This window comes from Triturus cristatus, chromosome 3_2 (assembly GCF_964204655.1).
Source record: "Triturus cristatus chromosome 3_2, aTriCri1.1, whole genome shotgun sequence".
In the NCBI taxonomy this organism is placed as follows: Eukaryota; Metazoa; Chordata; class Amphibia; order Caudata; family Salamandridae; genus Triturus; species Triturus cristatus.
The window spans coordinates 302,568,312-302,592,054 of NC_140584.1; the positions used below are offsets into that span (position 1 = coordinate 302,568,312).

Sequence of the window (23,743 nt, forward strand, 5' to 3'; positions counted from 1 at the left end):
CAAATTATTTCTTTGACAAATGCCTCCAAATACCTTAATAGCGGCACCCTCTTTCAAAGACTTTTTGTTACCTTACCTGCCACTAAAGTGTTCATTCTCCATCCGCCTTAATGGGATCGCCCTGGCTTTTCCTGTATTTTGTGAGTCAACAGGTTGTGCGTTTATTCTCAAAGAGTAAATTACCACTTTGGTTCCCGTTAGTCTGCTAATATCGCATTTCTTCCTTTTGCCGGCAGATGGCGCTGCGGTTCAATTGCACAGGTGTGTGTTCTAGCCCATTGACGCTGCTCTCGCTGGTCAGATGCGCCCCTCTTGCTTGTCGCGCTTCTCCTTGTTCGCAGCTATATATAAAGGCGTGTCTGCTACATAGGCGGCTGAGAGCGCCCGGCAGTGCAAGTCTCTGTGTGCTACAGGGGGACTCGGGGCAGTGACAAGGGGGTCAGCTGGAGGACGCCGGGCTGAGGCAATCCCAGTGACGTTCAGAATCCTGCACCAGGGAGCTACAGAGTCTGCAAAACTAAGACAGGCAGGGAGCAACACATCCTTAGCCCTACCTTTCCTTTACACAGGGTCACCTCTTCCGTCCCCTGCGCTCTCAGACTTCCCCGTGACTCAGGGCATCTCTTTTCCATAGTGCTTTCTTCTGGAGTCGCCCACGTTCCTCCCTGCATCCGACATTCCGTCTTTTACAGTCCACCATGTATGAAATACCCAACCTTTCCCACGTCTTCCTCTAATTGACTACACTTGCATAGATTATCTTCACTTTGTCCTGACGCTCAAATTCTTTTACATTCCTCCCATTTTGTATTCCTAACAGCTCACGTCTCGCGTGCCTGTTTTGAGTACCACATTCCTCTTTTGAGCCCCCTCGTTCCTCCATCTCCCACTTCCTCTTCCTTAGGTTTCCTGACTCATCCTGTCGCCTGTATTTTTCATTCCCACTCTCTGAGTGCTTACTGCCAGTTTGAAGATTTTAGGCAACGTTCTCTCAATTCTTTGTAAGATTTGGACTTTCCAGCTATCCATGGGGTCTCAGTTATGCTTTGGGAGAATATCTTTTTGTTTTTAAAGTCCGCTTTTCTTTTCACCAATATTTCTTCCTGTTGCTCTTCTCTTATTTCCCACCCCCCCCTTTTTTTTTTTTTAATCACTGCAGTTCCCTTTCACTCTGTATTTTAAACGTCTCAGCCATGCCAGCAAGTGCCCGGGGTTCATCTTGTGACTCTCCATGCTAGTGACTGCATGTGATCCAGCATTTTGTTTATCCTTCAATTACAGTTGTGATCTGATGATGGCAGAGAAACGCCTGCAGTGCTCCTTTTGTGGTCCTCTCTTGCCCTGGGGTTCCTTCTTATTTTTTGGTTTGCTCTTGGGCATGCTTCTCTGGCCCATTGGGGTCGCTGCCTCAAAGCCTGATGCCACCTTGGCCACCATGGGCTTTGGTGAATTCCCTGGGATCACCCCAGCACCGACCGTGGCCATCCACACAACAGCAAACACCTCAAGCAACCACTCGGCTGACGGCCATGGCAAACACCGCAAGCTCTTCCCTGTTTTGGGCTTCGACTACAAACATGTCCGTACCCCCTTTGAGATCTCTCTCTGGATCCTACTGGCCTCCCTCATGAAGCTGGGTAGGTGGTGCATATTTTCTATTCCAGGTCATGTGCTTGTGCGTGCTTTCTGACAGCCATTTAGCTACTCCTTGTTAGACGACAGTGGTCTTATTTAAAGGGATTCTATCCAGTACTGAACAGCCATAAAATAGCTCAAAGGTTGACTGACTTGTAGTAATATCTTGACCAGTCCTTATCAAGCAGATGCCACTGAAAAGGCAGTAGGGTGGGTGTAAATGTAGCCACATGTCAAGGTAAGACTGACTTGTGGCTGGCTGCACTAGCAAATTTGGTTAGCCTGGCATGCTGTTTCCGAAGCAACCATACTACGTGTTCAGAGGCAGAACCCTAGAAGGCCACTTATGCTTGCCGTTGTAAGACCCCACGCTGTTAGGATTCTCCTATAGGCTGCTCAGGCTCTGAAGCAGAACCTGCAGGGCTGCAAATAAAGATGTGGAGTAGAACTATTTAATTATCTATTTTTAAATGAAACCTTATTTTTATAAGAACCTTTGTAAAGTAAGGTTGCTTGGTTTTAGTATGTACATTCTTTGGAACCTCTTGTAGATTAATATCTGTTTAAGTATGATGCTTTCTGTTTGCGCTGCCCCTCTTTTCGTTGTGGATGTTGCTTGTATTGAAGAGAACTTTACCAGCCAATGCATATTTAATTTTTTCATGAGTGCATTTAATATAGTAGTACCTAGCCACTAGTCTTAATTTTGTGTTTTTGTAAGGGCGGGGTTGGTGTGGCCTACCCGAAGATGGTGAACACAAGATGGAGCACTTGCAGACACACTGTATCATAATGGGCCAATACATAGATGGTGTCAGCTGGGACCGCAGAACAGGAATAAAAGCACATTCTGACTGCTGATGTTGTACGGGCCTGTGTCTTATACCCAGAGGTCTCTTCAGATGTATACTTTGGTGAATGGCATTCAAGAACGTCCAGTGTTGGCGTAGGAGTTAAAGGTATCATATTTGGGGTATGTATAGGTACCCCATGAAGAGCTCGTTCTAACTCCTCAGTAGAGAGTTATTTAGTAGCCTTCTATACTGTTTTTTTTTTTTTGTAAAATTAGATTTTCAATAGTGTTAAGGTCTTGTCAGGCCTGAACCGTCCCGTGCTGTGCACACTGGATTCGAGGTGTGAATTTTCTTCTATAAATCACTTATCCAAGTGGAATCAGAGGTGGAATCAGAGGACTGAGGAAAGAAGCATGATAGGCTCCACCTGTGCAAAAAGAACAGATGAACAGAATGCTAAGCAAATCAAACATCTACCCCAGTCACAAATCTGGGTTCATTCCATTGTTTCATTTAAAAAAAAAAAATGTTTTGCTTGCCATTCCAGTTTTAACCCACCTGCTCCCCATGAGAACAGTCCAGCCCGAACTGCAAGGCCAGGTCCTCCCTAAACCTAAAACCAGCCTTCTGGGACCGGTTTCGGTGTATCACCACTCCTCAGCCAGGGTAGCTTGAATCTAGTGGCATAGCGAGCATGGGACCCATGTCTGGGCATACTCTTCCCACTTGAAGCGACAAATGTAAACAGAATAGATGATTGACGAAATGCTCAACAAATCAAAAATTCAACCCCTGTCACAGATCTGGGTTCAATCTATAGTTTGTTTTGCTTGCCACACTGTTCCAGTTTGAACCCAGCCAATTTGCTATGTTCGCCCTATGTTGCAAGTGTATGCCCAGACATGGGTCCCTTGCTCGCTATGGCACTGGGTTCAAGCTAGCCTGGCGGATGAGGGGTGATGCTCCGAAACTGGTCCCAGGATGCTTGTTTTTGGTCTATAGAGGACCTGGCCTTGCAGTTCGGGCTGGACTGTTCCCATGAGGAGCAGGGTCAAGACTGATTTGCATATGGTTTGGCCCTAGCTTGGGTGGCATAGTGATCAAAAGAACAATGGATTCAACCCATATCTCTTGACTGGGGGTGAGTGGTTAATGCGTTTAAGCACTCTGTCCATCATCTTGTTGTGTTTGCTAGGCTCCACCTGTGGCCAAAGACCCAATTTAAATCTTTATGCCAGTAAAATTTATGTTTTGAAAAATTGCCATTTAAAAGGTCATTTTACAGTGACTTCATTTGCACTTGCTGGGGATTATAAAATTTACAGAGAGGTGTGACCAGCTTATATCCTTTTTAACAACTTCGATGCAAGCAAATTATTTTGGTGGTCACCTATTGATGATTGTCCAACGCTTTTTTGTCTTTTGTATTCCTGTTCTTTTGGTCCATATGATCTTTTTGTTTTATCCACCCCTGCACAATCTAGCGTATTTGGTATTTCTTGTTCTGCAATATTTAGTTCATTTATGCACTCACTTATTGTATGTCATACTGTCATAAAATCTTAACAGAATATTTTGAATCAAAGACCACATTTTCAGCAGTCTAAAAACGTACTTTTTCAGTTTGAGATCTGAAATTAACTGAGAAATTTCCAGAGTTGAAATGCCTGGACTCAAAAAATGCAGTCTCTGGCAAGTTTAATAAGAAGGCTGGAACCTTGAAGAGTGATTGCGAGGCAGACCTAAAGGACTGGGCTGCAGATAATTTCACCAGCTTTTGTATCCATAAGACTGGGGCCACCTATTGAATGCTTTATGTACCAGGAAGGTCAAAAGTGGACATTCTTTGAGCACCGACAGTCCATGTGAAGAGTGTAGGGCATCAGTGACCTCGTCAGGTTTGTCCAGTTAGCTGCAGCGTGTTGAATGTCTAGTAATCTTTTACTAGTTGTAACTGGAGAACACCGTGGCATTGTTGTAATCCATTTAAGGAGGCCGGTGGATTATTCTGTACTACCTGTCAGTTGCTTTGACATGGAATTCTCTAGCTAGAGATCAATTCTTCATGTTTTATATAATTATGTATATTAATCACTTTACACAATTGGTGTTTGTAATCCCCTGTGAAGTTAGTTTAGGATGGAAGGCTGTGTTTCTCTTACTAGGATTTGCATGTGTGTCCAGCAGACTTCAGTAGCAAGTCTTTAAGTCACTGAGAAATCTTACTGGCTTATTAGGTAGAACCTCAAGCAGCTGCACAGGTATAGAGTGACCTGCTTCTTTTTGGGGCACCCTGCCGGCTGCTGCTAATCCGTGCTTTGCTCGACACTTTTAGTATCCACACTTCATGTTCTTATCTTGTCACATTTGCTGCCCATTCACAGAAGTCAAATGTCAGACTTTGCCTTCTGAGGGAGCTTGGTGTTTCATTTTTTTCCTTCTCTGCCTTTAATGTAAGGATTTTATGTGACAGTGTTCCTGGATACCGGGGGTGGGGGAAAGATTTTTATTTTGTTTTAGCACACATTTAAATTAACTGTGCAAGCATTTCAAAATTAATCCAAATTAGTAAAGCACAAATGGAAGAACATTTTTTTTTTTTGTTCTGAAGTGTGCGAAACAAATACTTTAATGTGCTCAAATCAATACACTAGGTTATGCCATTTCCACACAATCTCGCTTGTGCATTGTATTGTTTTATTAGTAAAACTGTCTGTGCAAATAAAATGGTCATTTCAATTGAAAATGTGTTGTCTGCAATGGCAGTGCGCTACCACACCGTGCATACTCCACTCTATTTTGCACCACATCACTGCACTCTGTGCCACTCTACTTTACATCACTGCAGTCAATCAATATTTACTTTAGTTAATTAGCATCAGCAATCATAAAAGTACAATAAACATCAATAAGTATCATTTGATAATATAAAGTCCAATAAAAGGTTCAGTATCAAACATAAGCATAATACACGCCTGATACAAATCTGGATAAATACAAGCAAACTGTAAAATTGTCTAAAAATTGAAGTTATAAGAGAGCTGCCTTGCTTGGTTAAAATTCAAAGGTACAAGTAGAGGGTGAACATATTTATGTCGCAGATTGGCCCATTTGGGGCAAACTAAAACAATATGTAAAGTGTCTAATGCAGCGAACACCTTACATGTGCAAATGGGAGGGTCTAGTGGCTTATGCCATCCTGCTACTAGTTGAGGGAACGTATTCAAACAAAAATGTTAAAAGTCTTCTATGAGTGATCGGCATAGCCAGTGTTAAATCGAATTCCATTTTATCTATAGATTTCACCATGGCATAATGTGTATAGCAATCTTTGTGCTGTGAGTCTAGGATTCCAGCTTCTTGTGTATACACCTTAAATGCTCTTAACTTCTTCAATATCTGATTTGGAGATGAGCTCTGGCGAATTAAAGATGTGGTAATCCCTAATTTGTCAGGGCCGTTTTTATGTAACTCAACCAGGGTATATGCAAGCTATAGTCCGTGTTCAAAAAGTCCCTCAATATTAATCTGTTAAATTCTAAATGTTTTTTGGTCCATATCGAACACCCTAAAAGTATAGTGTGCAAATGTATGTAACTGGCTATAAAACCTGTCCCTATCTCATCGTGTACTAAATCTGCAGGGACTTTCTCTGGGATTCGTAACCATTTTCTTAAATACTTATTTTCTGCCATTTGTATAGAAGTAGAAGATTTGTAACCCTAACTCTCTGCTCCAAAGGCTACAGTTGGAACACACTTAGCATTATGGAGGTGTAATATAGACTTCAGTGACTGTAGCTTAAACGCTTGGAAAGCATCAGTGCTAAAGGCAACCCTATTAAACAATGGATTATGTGTTTTTTAATAATGGCTCCCCGGACAATTTGTGGTCCAACAGGATGCCTAAATAGTTGAACTTGTCCACCTTACCTATGCTGTTGCCCTTTATTTTTTTTTATTGAAAGTTTGCAATAGACAGACAAAATACAAGCAGATGTATTGTGACCAGGCATAACGATTCAGAATACATTGTTCGTTTTAATACATGTCATAGCAAGTTGCACAGTAAGAAAGCTGGATTCAAGCAACCTCCAAATTGAACATGAAGGATACAATCTTGATTTCAGCGACCCAGCATTACTACAGTTAACTTGAGCCGATTACATTCCCCATTCTAGCATTACACCTTTCTGCTGTAACATATTAGCCCTCTATACCCAAAGTACACCAATCACCAAATTATACAGTATTAACCTGTGCCCCAGACTCTTGTGGCTCAGCAGTGTCTGCTACATTAGGAACAACATTGGAATCTTAACTGAGGAGATATGTCTGGTAGGGACCCCAGCTGCGTTTGGGTCGGCTGGTGGGAGGGAGCAATTAGTTGTACACCTCTGACTGTGTATCACAATAGAGCATGTCAGCATGCCACTCTTTTAATGTCGGTAGTGGACCACTCGCCCATCTAATTGCCACACAGTGTTTGGCTAGAAGGCCAATGGCCACCAAGGCTGGCGCTGCTTTTCCAACACAGAGGTCCCAACCAAGCAGAGCCATCTTGGGGTCAGGCTCTAAATCTGCAGTTGTGATGACTCCTAACTCGTGGAACACTGCACACCAGAACGAATAAATCCCGGAGCATTGCCAAGCAAGGTGTCAAAAGCCTGCATCCTCGCTACCGCATCTGACGTTTCGAATTATCTGATAACACGTATCGAAACTGTCTCTCAGGGGTGCAGTAGGCCCTGTGCAGGAACTTGTAGTGAATGAGCCCATGCCTCCCATTCAGAGAGACTGTTTTAGTGCGAGTACAGCAATATTTCCACTCCTTATCACTCAGTGGGGCGCCAGTTCCGGGAGTTGATCTTGCGTATTTGCACATGTTTTAATTTTTAAAACTTACTTGCTATTACTGTTGTCTTTTACCGTCCTCTTGCTGCCTCCCGCCATCGGCCACGCCGTAGCGAGGGACACGCCCCCCTCGAGGCCACACCCCCCTCCCAGCCTATAATTATGTGTATGCACCGGAAGCGCAGCGGACGAGCGCAGCGGGCACGACGAATGCGCGCCGAAGGCGCGCATAAGGCAAGCTCGTCTGCGCTCGTCCGCGACTGTCCGGGGCAAGGGGCGCGTCACTCTGCCCCGTCCACCACCTATACCCCGGACCAACTACACAAGCTCCAGGGACCCTGGCCCATCGCTACCTCTACCTGTTCCCGTATCCTCTCTCTTGGTCTCTCTCCTGCCGCTCCCTCTCACATCCCTCTTCCCACAGTTGACTCCTCTCTCTCGTCCAGTAGCAGCACCCTTCCCACTACCCCTAAATCCCTCACGGTGTTCTATCTCAACACTCGGTCAGCAGTCGCCCATGCACACGAACTCTCAGTCCTGTTGGATCTTCAAGCCCCTGATCTTCTTTTCCTAACGGAGACCTGGTTCAGCGACGACTCCCTCCCCGCCCTATTAGCCACCTTACTGGCCTCCTACTACGACTTTCGGGCTGATCGCCCCTCCGGCAGAGCTGGAGGCGGCGTGGCGGTCATCGCACGCACCGATCTCCCCTTTCAAATTCTGTCCCTGCCTGATATTGCGACCACCGAATACTTGGTTATTCGCACTACCTCCATTACTCCCCCTCTGACCTGTTTTCTTACTTACCGTCCTCCTCAATCCCCTTTACAGTTCTTTTCTGACTTCTTGGAAGTCCTGGCTACCATTACAGTTAATAACTCTTCTATCCTACTCCTAGGCGACTTCAAATTCTGGCCTTCCGACCCAGCTGAATGTTCGTCTTCTAAGGAATTCTCTGAAACCCTCCAATCCCTCAACTTCATCCCCCATGTCCACTCCCCCACCCACATCAAGGGTCACACTCTTGGCCAGATCTGGTCCCTCAACTGTCCCGTGGAATTCCTCTCTATTTCGCCTTGCACTTGGTCCGACCACCACCTTATCTCTTTTTCCCTACCCATTTACCCCCCAGCTAATCCCCCCCTCGCCCCAAAAACATCTGGGTTCGAGCATGGGGCCGTGTCAACCCGGAAGATTTTTCCTCCCTTCTTATCACTTCCCTCCCTTCCCTGCAGGGCCTCTCTACCCTCTCCCAGGTTGAGGCCATAGATCAGTGGCTCTCCACTGGCAGTGACTCTGTTGCCCCGCTCAAACGTATTACTTCCAAGCGTGACAAGGATGCCAACCGGTGGTTTAACGCAGAGCTGAAGGCCACCAAACTTACTGTACGCCGCGCGGAGCGGGTTTGGAGGAGACGTTCTTGCCCCACTTTAAGACTGGAGTATACCAACATCCTTACCCAGTACAAAAAAGACATCTTGGTGGCCAAAACCGCCTACTTCTCCTCCAAAATTCGTGCTGCAGAAAACCAGCCTAAGGAGATTTTTACAATTGTCCATAACCTGGCGTTCTCTGACAGAACAACTTTGAAGCCCGCCCCCTCCGAGGAACTCTGCCACTCCCTCAATAACTACTTCATCCATAAAATTTCTACTATTAAAGCTAACATCCCGCCCCCTTCTCCTTCCTTTGTTGATCCCCAATGTCCCCCTCCCAAGGGACATCTCACTGCCCTCCCCCCCCATATCTAAGGAAGCCTTATCTTCCTTGGTTAAATCTGGCTCTCCACTCGACCCCTGTCCTGCTCACATTCTCCGTCACATCTTTGTTTCCTGCCCGGATCCTCCTCTTCACCTCCTCAACAATTCTTTGGCTAAAGGTGTGGTTCCTTCCCCCCTGAAGTCTGCGGTTATTGTGCCGATTCTAAAAAAACATGGGGCGGACCCTTCTGTCCCTGCCAATTTCCGCCCCATCTCCCTCTTACCTTTTCTGGCAAAGGTGCTCGAGCGCCATGTCACCGGCGCTTTGAGCTCCTTTGTAGAGACTCATGGAGCTCTTGCTCCCCGCCAGGCCGGCTTCCGCCCCGCACACTCTACGGAGTCCGTTGTTGTTTCGGTCTTGGACAACCTCAGGGAGGGTATGGATACTAACCGGCGCCAGGCCCTTGTGCTCCTCGACCTCTCGGCCGCCTTTGACACGGTGGATCATACCATCTTGCTTTCCCGTGTCAGGGCGGCCGGGATCGGAGGGACCGCCTTGGTCTGGCTATCATCCTTCCTGAGCGACCGCACCCAGGCCGTTCGCCTGGGTGATTTTACAGCGGACGTCCGAAAAGTCCAGTGCGGGGTTCCCCAAGGCTCCTCCCTTCCCCCCTCTTGTTCAATCTCTATATTGCCCCTCTTATCTTTTCTCTTCAACAAATGGAGGTCGCAGTATTTAATTATGCGGATGACCTCCAGCTGGTCTTTAACCTCTCCTCTTCCCCCTCTTCTGTCCTTAATTTTCAATCTGTCATGCTTCACATCCGGGACTGGATGAACCACAATCACCTTAAACTCAACCCTGACAAGACCGAGCTGGTGTTGACGGGTGGTTCATCCAGCCCCTGGTCCCCTCTCTTCTGGCCCCCTTCTCTTGGCCCCTCTCCGGAACCCTCTACCTCTGTCAAAACCCTCGGCATAAAACTCAACTCCCAACTCACCCTTCACTCCCAGGTTAGCTCTGTGGTATCTTCCTCTTTCCTTTCACTGCGCACTATACGCAGGGTGTCCCGTTTCTTCACCTTTTCAGCTCTCAAACTCATCACTTTAGCCATGGTGGTGTCCCGCCTGGACTACGGCAACGCCCTATATGCAGGTATCCCTGCATATAGTTTACGGCGTTTGCAGCAGATACAAAACCAGGCGGCCCGCCTGGTCTTCAATCTTCCCAAATTTCATCGTTCCTCCCCCCTCTTGAAATCCCTGCACTGGCTCCCTGTGCGTGCCCGAATCCAATTCAAGCTCGCCTCCATCACCTTCTTGGCCCGACTGGACTTGGCTCCAGCATTTATCTCCTCAGAGATCACCCCCTATGTACCCGCTAGGGAACTCCGCTCGTCTTCCCAGTCCCTCCTCACCATCCCACGCTACCGGGCAAAGAAGTGGGGAGGTTCGAAATTTGCTACTCTTGCCCCGATCCTCTGGAACTCCTTTCCCCTGGATCTGCGATCCATTACCCTGTACCCGCAATTTCGCAAACATCTCAAAGCTCATCTGTTCACAAAATCCTTCGATTAAACTCCCAGCAGTCTCCCCCGTTTTTTAGCCCTGGATCTGGTTAGCAGTAGCGCCAAGAAACCGCTGGTGTACGAGCGCTTTACAAGTATTTTAAACTCAAACTCAGTTCCTGCTGCCACTCCTGCCTGACTTACAACACTTCCGTCCGACGGGCTTCCTGCATGCTGGAGTAAAATTTAGTGATCAATTTGGAAGGGTCACTCAATTTAATGAGTGGTGAGGGCAGTCACTGCCTGTTGCTCTATCATGGTATCCCCTAGGGGTGTGTGCGCCAAGTGTGTCTGGTCCTGAAGAAGTGGAGCACTGCTGTGCCTGACGACTGGGTTTCTGGACCCTGTAGATCATCCCAGCCTCATACCAACTAATTTTTTTAAGAAATCCCATTTTCGGATGCCCACAGTCTGAAGTGCGTGCCTGCCTTGCCCCACAATCTTGTCCCAATAGAAACCATAAGCACCAGCCCAGCGGGATCTCTGGCGAGTACAGCAGCGCTCCCAACTGCATTTGTAATAACCCCTGCCACACCTGTGATGTAATGGCCAAGGAATCAAATATTTGAAACCACCTTTCCAATGGGTGGAAAAGTGTCTTCGGCTGGGTGAGCGGATCCGCCGCGTTCCTCTCGAAGTAGAAGTATGGCAAATTGTTTGGGCCGTGTACCCAGTAGTGTGCGTATGTGCTGCTCTGTAGTACTTTTCAAGGTCTGGGGCCCCCAGCCCTCCCATGTTGTAAGGTAATTTGAGGGAATCTCACCTCATGTGAGGCTGCTTCCCAGCCCATGCTAACCTGATAAGCTGCAAGCGCAATTGTTTAAAGAGGGTTTTCGGCAACGCCATTGGTATATTCTGTAATGGGAAGAGAAACCTTGGCAGGACCACCATCTTCATGACTGCAACTCTACCATCAGAGATAATGGAAGCCTAATCCACCTATCTACATGCTCTGTCAATTTCTGTGTGGCTGTACCGTAATTATCCCGTATAACCACTGCTGGGTCAGTATATTCCTTGATGCCCAAATATCTCACCGAATCTGTGGTCCAACGCAAGGCAAACTCCGACACAGAAGCTGTGGTGGGTGGGGTTAGAGGGAATATGATAGACTTATCCCAATTAATGCGCAACCCAGAATGCCCGCCAAACTGGACCACCTCTTGCAATAGAGGGGAAAGGTTCTTGTCTGGGTCTCAAATTTACTGTAGGGTGTCGTCTGCATACGCGGATATATTAAGAGTGTAACCTGGGAATCCCAACCCTCTGTGTGCATGATAATGGTGGATTGTGCACGCTAGTGGTTCAACTGTTGCGTACAGCAGGGGAGACAGCAGGCACCCCTGTCTGGTACCCCGTGTGATGCTAAATGTATCGAACAACCTCTCCAATTCTCACCCTAGCCGTTGGCGATGTATTTAGGATTGAGACCAGGCATAAAAACATGTCTCCAACCCTGATCCTGCGCAAGACAGCAAACCTGAAGCCCCACACTCCACGGAGTCAAAGGCTTTCTCAGCGTCTAGGAAAAACCACGGCAGCCTTGTCCTCCGGGTTCAGTCTCTGCACTACATCGAACAGTGTCCTCAGATTTTGCGTCAAGTTACGGCCTGGGACAAACCCCACTTGTTCCGAATGGATAATGCCTGGTAATAGTGGGGCCAACATATTGGCCAAGATTTTGGCATAGATCTTGGTGTCCACATTCAGTAGGGACAACGGTCTATACGACGAGCATTGATTGGGCTCCTTGCCGGTCTTCAATAGTGTAACAATAACTACCTCCCGCAAAGAAGGGGACATTGTACCTGCTTCTGCCATTTCTGTCTAGAGTGTCTTAAGGTGGGGGATCAGTAGCTCCTCAAACTCTTTATAAAATGCCACTGATAATCCATCCACTCCAGGCTCCCTCCCAGATGGCATACATCGTAGTTTCTCCCTGATTTTGTCTGATGTCAGAGGGGCAATCAAATGTTCCCTGTGCTCTCTCACCAGCCATGGCATTTTAATATATGACAAGTAGTCATTGAGAGTGTCTGTATTAGCCGGTATTTGTAACCTGTATAAAGTCTGATAATAGGAGCGGATGATCCACTATGTCCTCAGGTGTGTGTAAAGGGAGCCCGTCTTCATCTTTCATGCCTGTCTTTTTGTCTATGTCCCTCCTAGGTCTCAGGAGCCCTGCTAGTGTGGCACCTGGTCTCTCGCTCTCCCCATAGCGCCATGCGGTAGCGAACTTTCCCTTATGTTTAAGCTTGTTGTTTGCTGTGTCCTGGAACTCTGACAATTTTTGTTTAATGTCCAAAGCTACATGGGGTCCCCCGCCTCCCACAAGGTTTCCCCTACAATCTTCCTATTTCCTTCTCGGGCGTCGTTAACCGGTTGTGTATGGACTGGATTAATTGTTGTTGTCCTTTATTGCATAGCTTTTAGTCTTGGTACCTCTTGGTCCTATGGTCATGGTATACGATTTAGAAAAATTGATTTTTAGTCCCAGATTTTTCATAAAATCGACCATAATAAAAGTTGTAGCCCATTAGTTGTACGGGAGATAAGAACAGAAACATCTACCTACAACAAAGCGGGGACCGTTCTATGTCCTATCCTTGGGTCATCTTTACAGTGTGCCCTTAAAAACTGATCTAATCGATTTATATATAAAAGTAAGAAGATAAAATACAACCCTGTCAGACCCCCTTCCCTAACTGAAAGTGCATTCCCTTGATGGACCATATCTTACCGATGTGTGCAAATTATGCAGAAACACCACTAAGGCCTCATCCACCCCAAGTCCCTCAGCACAGCCCACAGCTTAGATCTCACCACTGTGTCAAAGGCTATTTTGAGGTCCATGAAGGCTAAATGTATACTTTCTTTCCTTAACCACAGTGTATTTTTTAACTAAAAGATATAAATTCAAATTCTGTTCTATAGTGCCTCGTCCGGACCTGAACCCATATTGAATTTCTGACAAAATATTATTAGCCCAGTCTGTTAGATGCTTCAACAAGACCCTACCTAGCACTTTTACTTCCGCGACTATCAAAGAAATCGGCGGTAGCGGGCTGGATCAGCTCTATTCCCTTTTTTGAAAATGGGTACTATGACCGATTGTGTCAATGAAAAGGGAATGTGATCTCGTGCTGCCACATTCAGATGTTGGGTGATCAATGGGTTCCTCAAATCTATACACCATTAAAAAAAGGTCACCTGGAACCCCATCTGGGCCCAGCGCCTTCCCTGATGACAGTTCCATTATGCTTTCCCTCACCTCTTCCACTTCAAAATAGACTATGGCTCCTTTAGCAGGACAAGAAATATTATTGAAATCACTGTCACCTGCATATAAGCGACCAAAATGATCTTCCCATTTTTGCACAGGTATGGTAACTCTTAAGTCTGGTACTGTGCCATCATTAAATAATGGCTGATTAACTACTCTCCAGAAGTCTGCACTACTCCTTATATTACATGCCGAATGTATGTTCTTATGATGCATTCTTTTTCCCCGCATGGAATCACAACGCGGTCTTTACAATGACCGCGTTGTGATTCCGCATACCATTACTCCGCAAGTCGGAACAAGACTTGCGGAGGGGGGGTGCTGGATGTTGGAATAGTATAATTTACTATTCCAACTCCAGTCTGTGCGGACAATAGGGAAGGTGTTGGATTTAAAATCCAACACCTCCGCCCGCCCCCACCTCCGCAAGTCGTTGTTCCGATTTGCGGAGTAATGGTATGTGGAATCACAACGCGCTCGTAACTACCGCATTGTGATTCCCTGCGGGGGAAAAAGATTTGTGGTAAACGTTGTTTACCTTACATGCCTTAAGCTTGTCCAGGTTTCCCTCTTCGGGGCGCTTAATCTATCCCTGCGAACTAATGCATACGCCCTCCTGGCAGATTTAACAGCACAATTCTGCATTGGTTGTAACTTAAGGGCTATATTTGGATCTGTTATTGGCCATTGAGCAGTTCTTATCAAACCATTTAGGTCCTGGGTTAATTGTCTTGATGCTATGTCTAGTCGGGCTCGCTGGGTCTCAATGCAAATAATAGAAAAATGATCTAAAATGGGGTGGTCATGAGCATCAATATTCAGACACACCTCAAATTTACGGCTATACTTCTGGACAAAATTTCTTAGATAGTCCTCTGGAATGACCCCCCCCCCCCCCAACTAATATGCCTCCCTTTAGATTTAAGTGTATGCGGGTCTTTATAAATAATAGAAGTCTTGGGTTGTGATCACTAAAAATACTCCATACTATTTTAAAATCTACCGAAGACTGAAGCAGGCATGCAGGTACCAAAATATAATCTATAGTTGTATTACTTCTTCCCTTAAAAGTCGGGTTGGCCATGGGTGAGTCATACTCTTCTTTAGATAAAAGATTAATAAGGTTTAACTCAGACTTTAAGATTATCACCTTGGCCTAAGTGCTTCAAATTAATCCGCTCTAATCCTCTAAATGTTCCTGATTCCTCCTTTCCTCAGCACATGTCTCCCAAGGTTGTAGGTTGAAATCTCCAACTAGCAGGACTATTGGCAAGGACCACTGTGACAATGTTTTTTCGCAGAATCTTCTAAGCTCTATATCCAGTGCTATCTTGGTAGATGGTGAATTATAGATATTGATTATTAACACTTGATATAATGGGCAAATGATGGTAGTCTGCACCACTCCACTCTAGGCCACTCCGCTCAACTACACTCTGTTCCACTCTGCAACACGGCACTCTACGCCGATGCGCTCTACTCTATCCACTACACTCTACGCCCCTGCACTCCGTGAATCGACTATACGCCACTCTTATCTACTCTGCACTCTATGCCACTGCGTTCTACACCACTCTATGCCAGCACTCTGCCCTGCACCACTCCACTCTTTGCCACTTCACTCTACTCTGAAACAATCTACTCTACTCCCCGCACTCTACTCCACACCACTGTACTCTGCAGCACTGTAGTCAATGCCACTGCTTTTTATGCACTCTGTGCCAATGAACTCAACTCCGCCACTTTACTCTGCACCACTCTACTCTGCGCCACTGCATTTTTATGGCACTCTAATCTATGTGACTGCATTGTATGACACTGCTTTGTACGTCACCAAATTCTATGGCGCTGCACTCTACACCACTATACTCTGCAACATTCTAGATAATTGCAATCTACTCTGTACCATTGCACTATACGCCACTGTACACCGCTACACTCAACGGCGCTCTACTCTGCAACACTGCATTCTATACCACTGTACTCTGCAGTACTCCACTCTACGCCACTGCACTCTATGGCGCTCTACTCTGCACCACTGCATTCTACGCCATTGAACTCCAACCCACTGTACTTTGCAGCACTCCACTCTACGCCACTGCACTGTATGCCACTATACTGTTCAGCATTCTGCCCCACAGCACTCTACTCTACTGCACTCTTCTGTGCAACACTCAAATCTACCCCACTGCATACTATGATGCTGCACTTTGCGCCACTGAATTCTGTGCTCTGCAACACTACGCCAGTGCACTCTACACCACTCTGTTCTACTGTATGCCACTCCAGTACACAACACTCCACTCTACGATACTTCATGCCTTGCTCCTCTACTCCACTAACTTAGCTATGCTGAACAGCACCAAACCTGGTGTACAACATGGCTACACATTGGTAAATGCAAAAACAACAATTGATGGACAGAATGCAGAACAATGTCATACATTCACCCCAGTACAGAGATCTGGGCCTAAATCCATCGTTTTTTTGCTCGCCATTCCAGTTTGAACCCAGCCATGTGCAAATTGGTAAAGCCAGTATTTCATGCATAGGCGAGACTCTGCCAATGCTTATCTGTTGCCCTCCCCTCTAAAAAGCCTGCCAAGAGACGCTACTGGTAGGAAGTGACTCAGCAGCGCCTGAGCACCTCCGGTGCTAGGTGCCTTCATTGATTCCTGCTGGATTTGCTCTTTCTAGCGCCTTTGGGTGCAGTCAATATGCTAGCGTTTAAAGCGTTTTTAAAAATCCTCACTCTAGCTCTGGTACCTGTGCTTACGCCGTGCTGTCTTAGTTCTCCCACAGTTACAGCGCAACGAAGTTGCCACCTGTAGGATGTTGCATTGTGCTTGCCTGTGTGTTTCCAGGGAGCCTTGTGAGACTCCCCGGAACCGCCCAAGTTCTATTCCCACATGAGGAAAGACTGCTGATTCACCTCAGCCCGCGGCTCTGGTGGAGACCGATTTAAATAGCAACATTGTAGAATTGTCCTATGAGGCCGTCTCGTGCTTCTGATAACATGATAAACCACGGGATCAAAATGTTGCCTGTTTTCTGTAGGTTTTACCAGACCCTTAGAAGCCACATTCCCAAAGTTACTCTTGTATGTGGTTTAATACATTTTATTTACCTATTTACACTGTGAATTTAAATGTATTGTTCACGCTGAGGTTATTCGGTAAATAAGTGTTTTTTCGCTGAACGTAATTTTTGGCTTTATAAATTGCAACGTGACTATTTTAAGACCTGGACAACTAAAATGATATCAAATTTGCATTTGAGATTTTTATTTATTTAAAAGAAGTCAGAACTGTAGTTCATGGGAACACTAACACGTGTGAATGACCTGTCATTCACATTAGTGATGTCACATGTATGAATTGCGGGTTTCAAAACCATTCGGAATTGTTCAATGAAACGCACCTCCTCATGTAATGAGCACGTATGTGCTCCATCTTTTTAACGTGGCTGGGCTTCGCCTGACCTGTGTGATTTGAAGGACTCAGCATAAAATGTGCACTTATTTGCTTTGCTGTCGGCAGAAGTATTGTGTGAGCTCATTTGCTGAGGCTCTGTAAATATGCTAAGTCTGAGGAAATGTGGCTAATAAATCATAACCATTTTAAGCCACAAGACCCGATTGGCCACAGGTTTGAAAGCTGCTACTTTCACGTTTTCACTGTTTGTGGTAATTAAACTGAGATTTTGTAAGTTTTTTTTATTTTTTTTATTTTTTTTCTCCCTTAAACAGTGCTTTCAGATAGGCTTGGGCCCTGTCATCTTTTTATCCCCAAGCCCCTTCCTTGCAAATGACTAGTGCTTGCTGCGCGTCCCTTATGTGTAGTCTTTATTAGATCTCTATGCACAGCCTCTTCATGTGTCACATGATCACGATGACCATAACCACTAATTTGGCACACTTGTAGCTCGCCTCGGGCCAGGCTTGATTAGGCATGGAGTGTGAACCTCTTTCTCCCTTCTGAGGAAAGTTAACATGAACTAATAGTATGGGAAGCACTGTTAAAAGCGTGTTGTTGGGTGGAATAGGAAGCTTGTATTGCAAGACACATGGGTGATTGGTGTTAAAAGCTTGCTGATGCGCAGTGGGCGACGTTTGCATCAACAAACTCACTTTAGTGGTTGTTGTGAGTAGCTTTCCATCTTGAGGCATGCTTCAATGTGCAGTGTGGAAACTAAACGTGGTGACCAGCTCTCTTTGCTGGGTGCTGTGTGGAACTACTGTAGTGAGGTTTCCCTCACTGAACTTGCGTCATGAGAAGCTGTCGCTGGTAGGCAGGGTGACGCTTGCCTTAAGAGAACCCCCTCACTGACATGCTCAAACTTGTTGTGAAAGAATCGGTTATGGGTGGTATGTGAAGCCTACTCCACTGGTTAGCAACGTGAAGCTCTTGCTGATAGGCAGTGGGAGAAGCTTTCATTTGGAGTGTCCCTCATTTTGGTTGTGTGAAGCTTTTGCATGTTGCCTGTGGATAATGCTTGCATTGCAAGAAGTTGCCACTGGTGGACCCTGTGATGTCGCCCTTGCCTTTGGCCAGGCCAGCAATTTAAATATGGAGGTGCTTTGATTAAAGGGATATACCCTCGCCCTGTTTTTTGTCTAGGCCATGCCAGTGATGACAAACTGTGGTACTCTGAGGGTTGAGATCATCTTCTCCCGGACTACAACTTTGTCATAGGCCGGACCACACCAAAGGTGACAAACTGAGGTTCTCTGATGGGCTCATCGGAGCTGTAGGATCAACGGATAACAAACTGAGGTAAGGCATCCTCCTCACCACCCCAGTCTGCTCCTGTCTGCAGTCTGGCTTGGTCAGACCAGGTAGTGAAGATTAACACAATCGTTCTGATGAAGGATGGGCATTTCCCTTGCCTGCTCCATGTCTGCAGTCTTTGTCATATGCCAGATCTCATCAGTGAGGAGGAACCCAACGATGTCCAATCAGCATTTCTCAACCGGTTACTTTCAAGTGAATCCCAGTTCTTGGTTGGAGTTGGGATGTTTTTTTGAACCTTTATATTTTTTGGGCTGCAGATGCCTCAACTCCCTCCGCATTAGACGACATTACTCGGACTTCTGATATGCGAGGAAAGCGGTTTGTGTCAAACTTGCTCATATCAGGAGATTCTAGTTGCGTAAAGCTACTTAGTGTCTGTGTTTTTTTTTTTTTTTTTTACTTAACCTAATTATGTAATGAACTTCCGGACACTTCTCACTGAATAATCCTTGCATATGTGGCCATCTTTCGGATAGACAACATATCTGCCCTCCTACATCCTGCAGGCACTTGATGGCTGCTGCTGCAGCTGGCCTCTTTCTACAGCCTATAGGTAACACTTTCAAATCTCCACTTGGTCTTTCATCTTTGAAAGTCAACAGATGAGCAATGTTGAACTGGGTCACAGCGCCTCCAATTAGTTAAACGTCAAGAGACCGGTTAAAGCGTAACACATATTGTGTTTTATTAGTATGGTTACTATTTCCAGAGTCTCTGACCAGCTCACAGCTCCTGTAGTTGTCAGATGCATTCAAGATCGTGCAGAAGAAAAGTGCCCTTGGGGATGATGAATAAATGATGAACATTAATAGTTGCTTAAGCGTGGTGCTGGCTAGGTAGGCCGTAGTTGGAGTTTTTTCAGCTTTCCCTGGTGTAGCGCAGAATCTACTCTATAATCCTGGTCAACATTTTAACTATGCTGTTATAAAAGAATGCTATATTTTTTTTCCCCATTGGGACATTTGTTTATGTATAAAACGTGTCGCTGGGAGACATTTTCTCATTAACCGTATCTGGATGGCATCTTGGAAGCTTTTTTGTTTTATGTCACGAGTTGCTGGCAAACCCATTTTTCTTTGAAAGTGTTGCTGTGTAAATTTGTTAAACTTTCAATATTATATCGAAAACCGCACACAGGTTTCAAACGCCTGCTAATCTGACTAGCACTAGTGTGCAATATTTGCATGCTCCGGTCGTCCACACAGGTGTCGTTTTTTAGCATGCAGATCAAAACACGACGTTGACTTCCACTTAATAACCCAGTTTTAGTCTTTAAGCATCAACTTCACGTTTCTCCAAATGGAAACCATAAGATCTGGGAGTTCAAATTCTTATAGGGATCATAGAATATTTCTACAGTAGACATGTGTGGAGTACACAGCCTTGAAAGAGTTAGGCTTCGCATGCCTCAATAGGATGAAACCCGTTTTGGCTAAAAACATTGTTATTTTGGAAGAACAATTGAAGCACAGAACCAGGAACATATTCCTTTTGGAATGAATTTGATTTTTATTGATTTAATTTATGTTGGCACTTGCTAATCTTGTCGGAAGAAACCAAATGAAACTCCTTGGAAGATACACTCACTGCTTTGCATTTGAATCTAAATAGGAGGTTGTTAGCCCTGCCCTCATGAGTGACCTTGGGTTCTACTCAACTGAAGGTGGAAGTGCATGAAAAGGACATTAATTGGTGGGCCTTGAGTGTGTTGGGCCCTTAAATGAATGCAGACTTTGTGTCTGATTTCTAGTTGGAATCCATCTTGGGACAAAGACCTGCCTGAAAACTGAACAGTTGCCTGCAGAGCCAGAATCACCTAAGCTTTATGACTTTGACCTTTCCTACCCTAGAGGAGATCGCTGCTGAATGAGTAAGACCAGGAAGTGCAGAACTGAACTTCTGCAACTACTAAGTGCAGGTTATCTGGTATTTTATTGGCAACCCAATAAGTAAACTTGCTGCACCTGCAAAACCTCTTTGTAATCTGTAGGAAGCTTCCTTACCCTCTACCACAGACCCCCCTCCCCACAGATATTAAGCATTTTGACTGACGCCCTAGTGGGATGCAAGCATGACTGGCTGGAGACCTTATGTTCTCCCCATAGGCCTTTAGGAAAGAATGCTTTGCATTTTAGATGTATTTATACCTTTTGGTTAGCTCTAAGATACCTTCTCTCTGGATCCGTGCAACTCATCATAAAAAGTAGCCCCTGTTTGAAAAAGGACCATCCGCAAAATACACTTTATTTTTGGGGATTTTCAGATACGTGTATATATTTTCCTGGTAGACCTTGCTTTCATGAACCATCAGGCAGCACCAGACCTCCAGGCTTGCAAAATGCATGAATTATGAGCAGACTTCTTTGAGTTCGAACGTGGACGATTGAGTAACCTGGGAGCACCGGAAAAAGCATACCATCAACAGTCCAGATTAAAGCCACTAACCTCAGAAGTTTTGTACGTTTTACTGCAGCAGAGTGAAGCGTTCATAGACCCCTAAATGAGGAAGCCCCTAGTCACTCCTTCCCATTCTTACCGTTTTTTAGAAAATTATTTTAAGTTTTTTAACTTGTACAGACACCTCAATCATAGATACGTGAGCAGCCAAAAACCTTGACACAGATAGTCCAATAACATAATACAGCAGGCAGTCCATCTCCCCAGCCCCTCAGTTCCATCCGCAGACCTTGGCAGTGGGCCCTGCTCTCCTGCTCATGGTGGTCTACCGTTGGGCTGGTCCGTTATCTTTGCGAACCTTTCTCCCCAGGTCACTAGGTCCTCTACCACTTATCTATCCTGGAACGTTTTAAATGCTGTTCATCCACCATTGCCCACTCTAACAAGCCCGCCTTCCATGCTGTTACTAATGGGGTTCTAGACGCTACCCAATGTATCGCAATTCTCCTCCGACCTCCCCAGCACATTACCAAGTGCCAACTATAGTGCTTTAAATTGAAAGTGTTTTCCGACGCCGCGTCACACACAGCAGGCACAGTTTGTCAGAGCTCTCTACTTCCATTCCCTCAAAATATGCGACATTGCATGCAGCACCATTCGCCATCACTCTGTCAGTTGTGGACAAGTTCATGTCATATGTAGTGGGTAACAAATCAGCAGTTTGCAGCTGCCACAAGCAATTGGGTGAGCCACATAAATCTCAGTCAGTTTGGCTGTCGTCAAGTAGGTCTTAATGTAAGTAGTGACATTTTATCAGCTTAAATCTGGCGTTGGGGAACACCTGCCTGGGCTATTCACAATCCCTCTTCCATTCTGAGCACCCAGTGCACCCTTACAGTCGGCGCACCACCGATCAGTTGAACCCCCCCCCCCCCTCCCCTCCACCCCCAACGTCAATTACCAAAGCCAGGTGCAGGTGTTATTGAGCGGGGTACTGTCCGCTAGTCCCAGTAACTGTTGACGACTATGTGCTCCTGTGGTTTGTCTGGGAATGAAGGCCAAATTCCTCCTACACCAGTCCAACCTAGTATAGGAACGGCCCCAGTCGGAGCCTGAACTGCTCCTGTATGAAGAAGACATTTATTTTTTTAAAACAGATCACCCACTCCTTCACAGCGCCCTCTCCCTCTCAATGAATCCATATCTGCTCGTGGAGCATGGGTTGGTTTTGGTGTTCAGATTGGGAGGTGCCAAGTCTTGCTGAGACTAGACGTCCGTGCAGAAGGCGCGAGCCAGTTTAGATGTTCTCTGGAAGAAGCATTGAGATGTAGTTCGGGCATTGAGACAAACGCTACGCTAATACATCTGCAGGGATGTCACTCCTCAACAGCAAGTGCTGGGAGCCGGCCTTCGGGTTTTCTCCATTGTGGTCTGTATTGGCGTGAGTTGTTCTTCCGTGTTCCTTAACCGAGAAATATCTCTGGCTGAAGATGAACCCTTGTGCTACGTTTCATCTAATCCCCTCCTTGAGGACGCCTTGACTACTCGACCACAGCACACGTACCCCTGGGAGGCAAGGAAACAGTCTTGGCTAATCTTTGCAAGCAAAAGCATCCATTACCCCGAGACAATGATGTCAGGCTACTGTACACAGCACAGATACTGCCCATTGCCCTTTATATGCCAAGCACCTGAAGTAAAGTCCTGAGGGGTGAAGCCAAGCAAGTGTCCCAGCATTGTCTGGTGTCCGCAGCAGAGATGAATGTTCTGATGCGTTCTTCTGCTTCTGGACAGCCATTCCCAACTGCACAATGACATGAATTATCTTTGCATGCCGGGCTGGCAGTGGGTGATGCAACTGGCGGACAGTGTTGTGGTCACAAAAAATGCACATCTCGCATTGCCCAGAATAGTCTGCGCTGTAACCCTGTCATTGTTCCAGGGAAATCGACTCCGTCCCTGGCATGGGTAGTCTCGCCTCGCCACCTCAAATTATAGGTAGTATGAGCTCACTGCTGCCCCTAATCACCAGCTGCAGGTGCTGCGTCTGCGCCTGCCAAAGTACCGACTCTGTGGCACCAGCTGAGAACAGCTGACAGGGTGCAAAGTAGCAAATGGTGCCAAAGGGGCTGCTCTTGCATCTGTGGTGAACCTTGCTGATGTGTAGATGACTGTACAGGGCTCTCTGCCGCGAGATGGACACCAAGACCGGTCTGGAAATTAAACTCTGCCCAGGCAGAGGTTAAAACCTGCTCCACATTGCAGCAGTCTGTGATAGAATTGAGACCACGGAGGTACGTTGGGTCATGGCTGTCCACCCTGCTCTGAAAGGAGCCCTCCAGCCTGCTTCTGCCTTCAGGGGTGTGGCAGAATAGCCAGTCCAGCCCTAGCCGTTACACACCAATACTTGGCATTATAGCTTCTTGGATGTGTGGCCATTGCTGACCTGTACATGACGGAATGACTTTGGCATGTGGTGGTCGTTACTGATCCCTACCAGGCTAGCATAACCCTCTCAGATGCGTGGTGGCCATTGCTAGTAGACACATGAACATTAGGGCCTCTCTGGTGTGGTTTGATGGGTGGACATTGGTGACCTATCTATGGCCGACAGTCTGCCTTGTGAGTAGTGGGCATTGCTGACCCCCTCACTGGCAGTAGAAACTTTCTTGTGGGTAGTAGACTGCTGACCTGGAAAGAGTCAGTGGAGCCATTCTCTG

At 46.2% G+C, this 23,743-nt stretch overlaps 1 protein-coding gene across 1 annotated transcript in view; it reads left to right on the forward strand.

The window, feature by feature from the left end:
• The first annotated feature begins 372 nt into the window (after positions 1-372).
• Positions 373-23,743, forward strand: part of SLC9A1 (solute carrier family 9 member A1) — a 300,131-nt gene continuing 276,760 nt past the window's right edge. Inside the window, exon 1 of the mRNA XM_085647703.1 lies at positions 373-1,637. Within this exon, the coding sequence (XP_085503829.1) occupies positions 1,232-1,637 (406 nt within the window). The 5' untranslated portion in view covers positions 373-1,231. The remainder of the gene's footprint in view (positions 1,638-23,743) is intronic.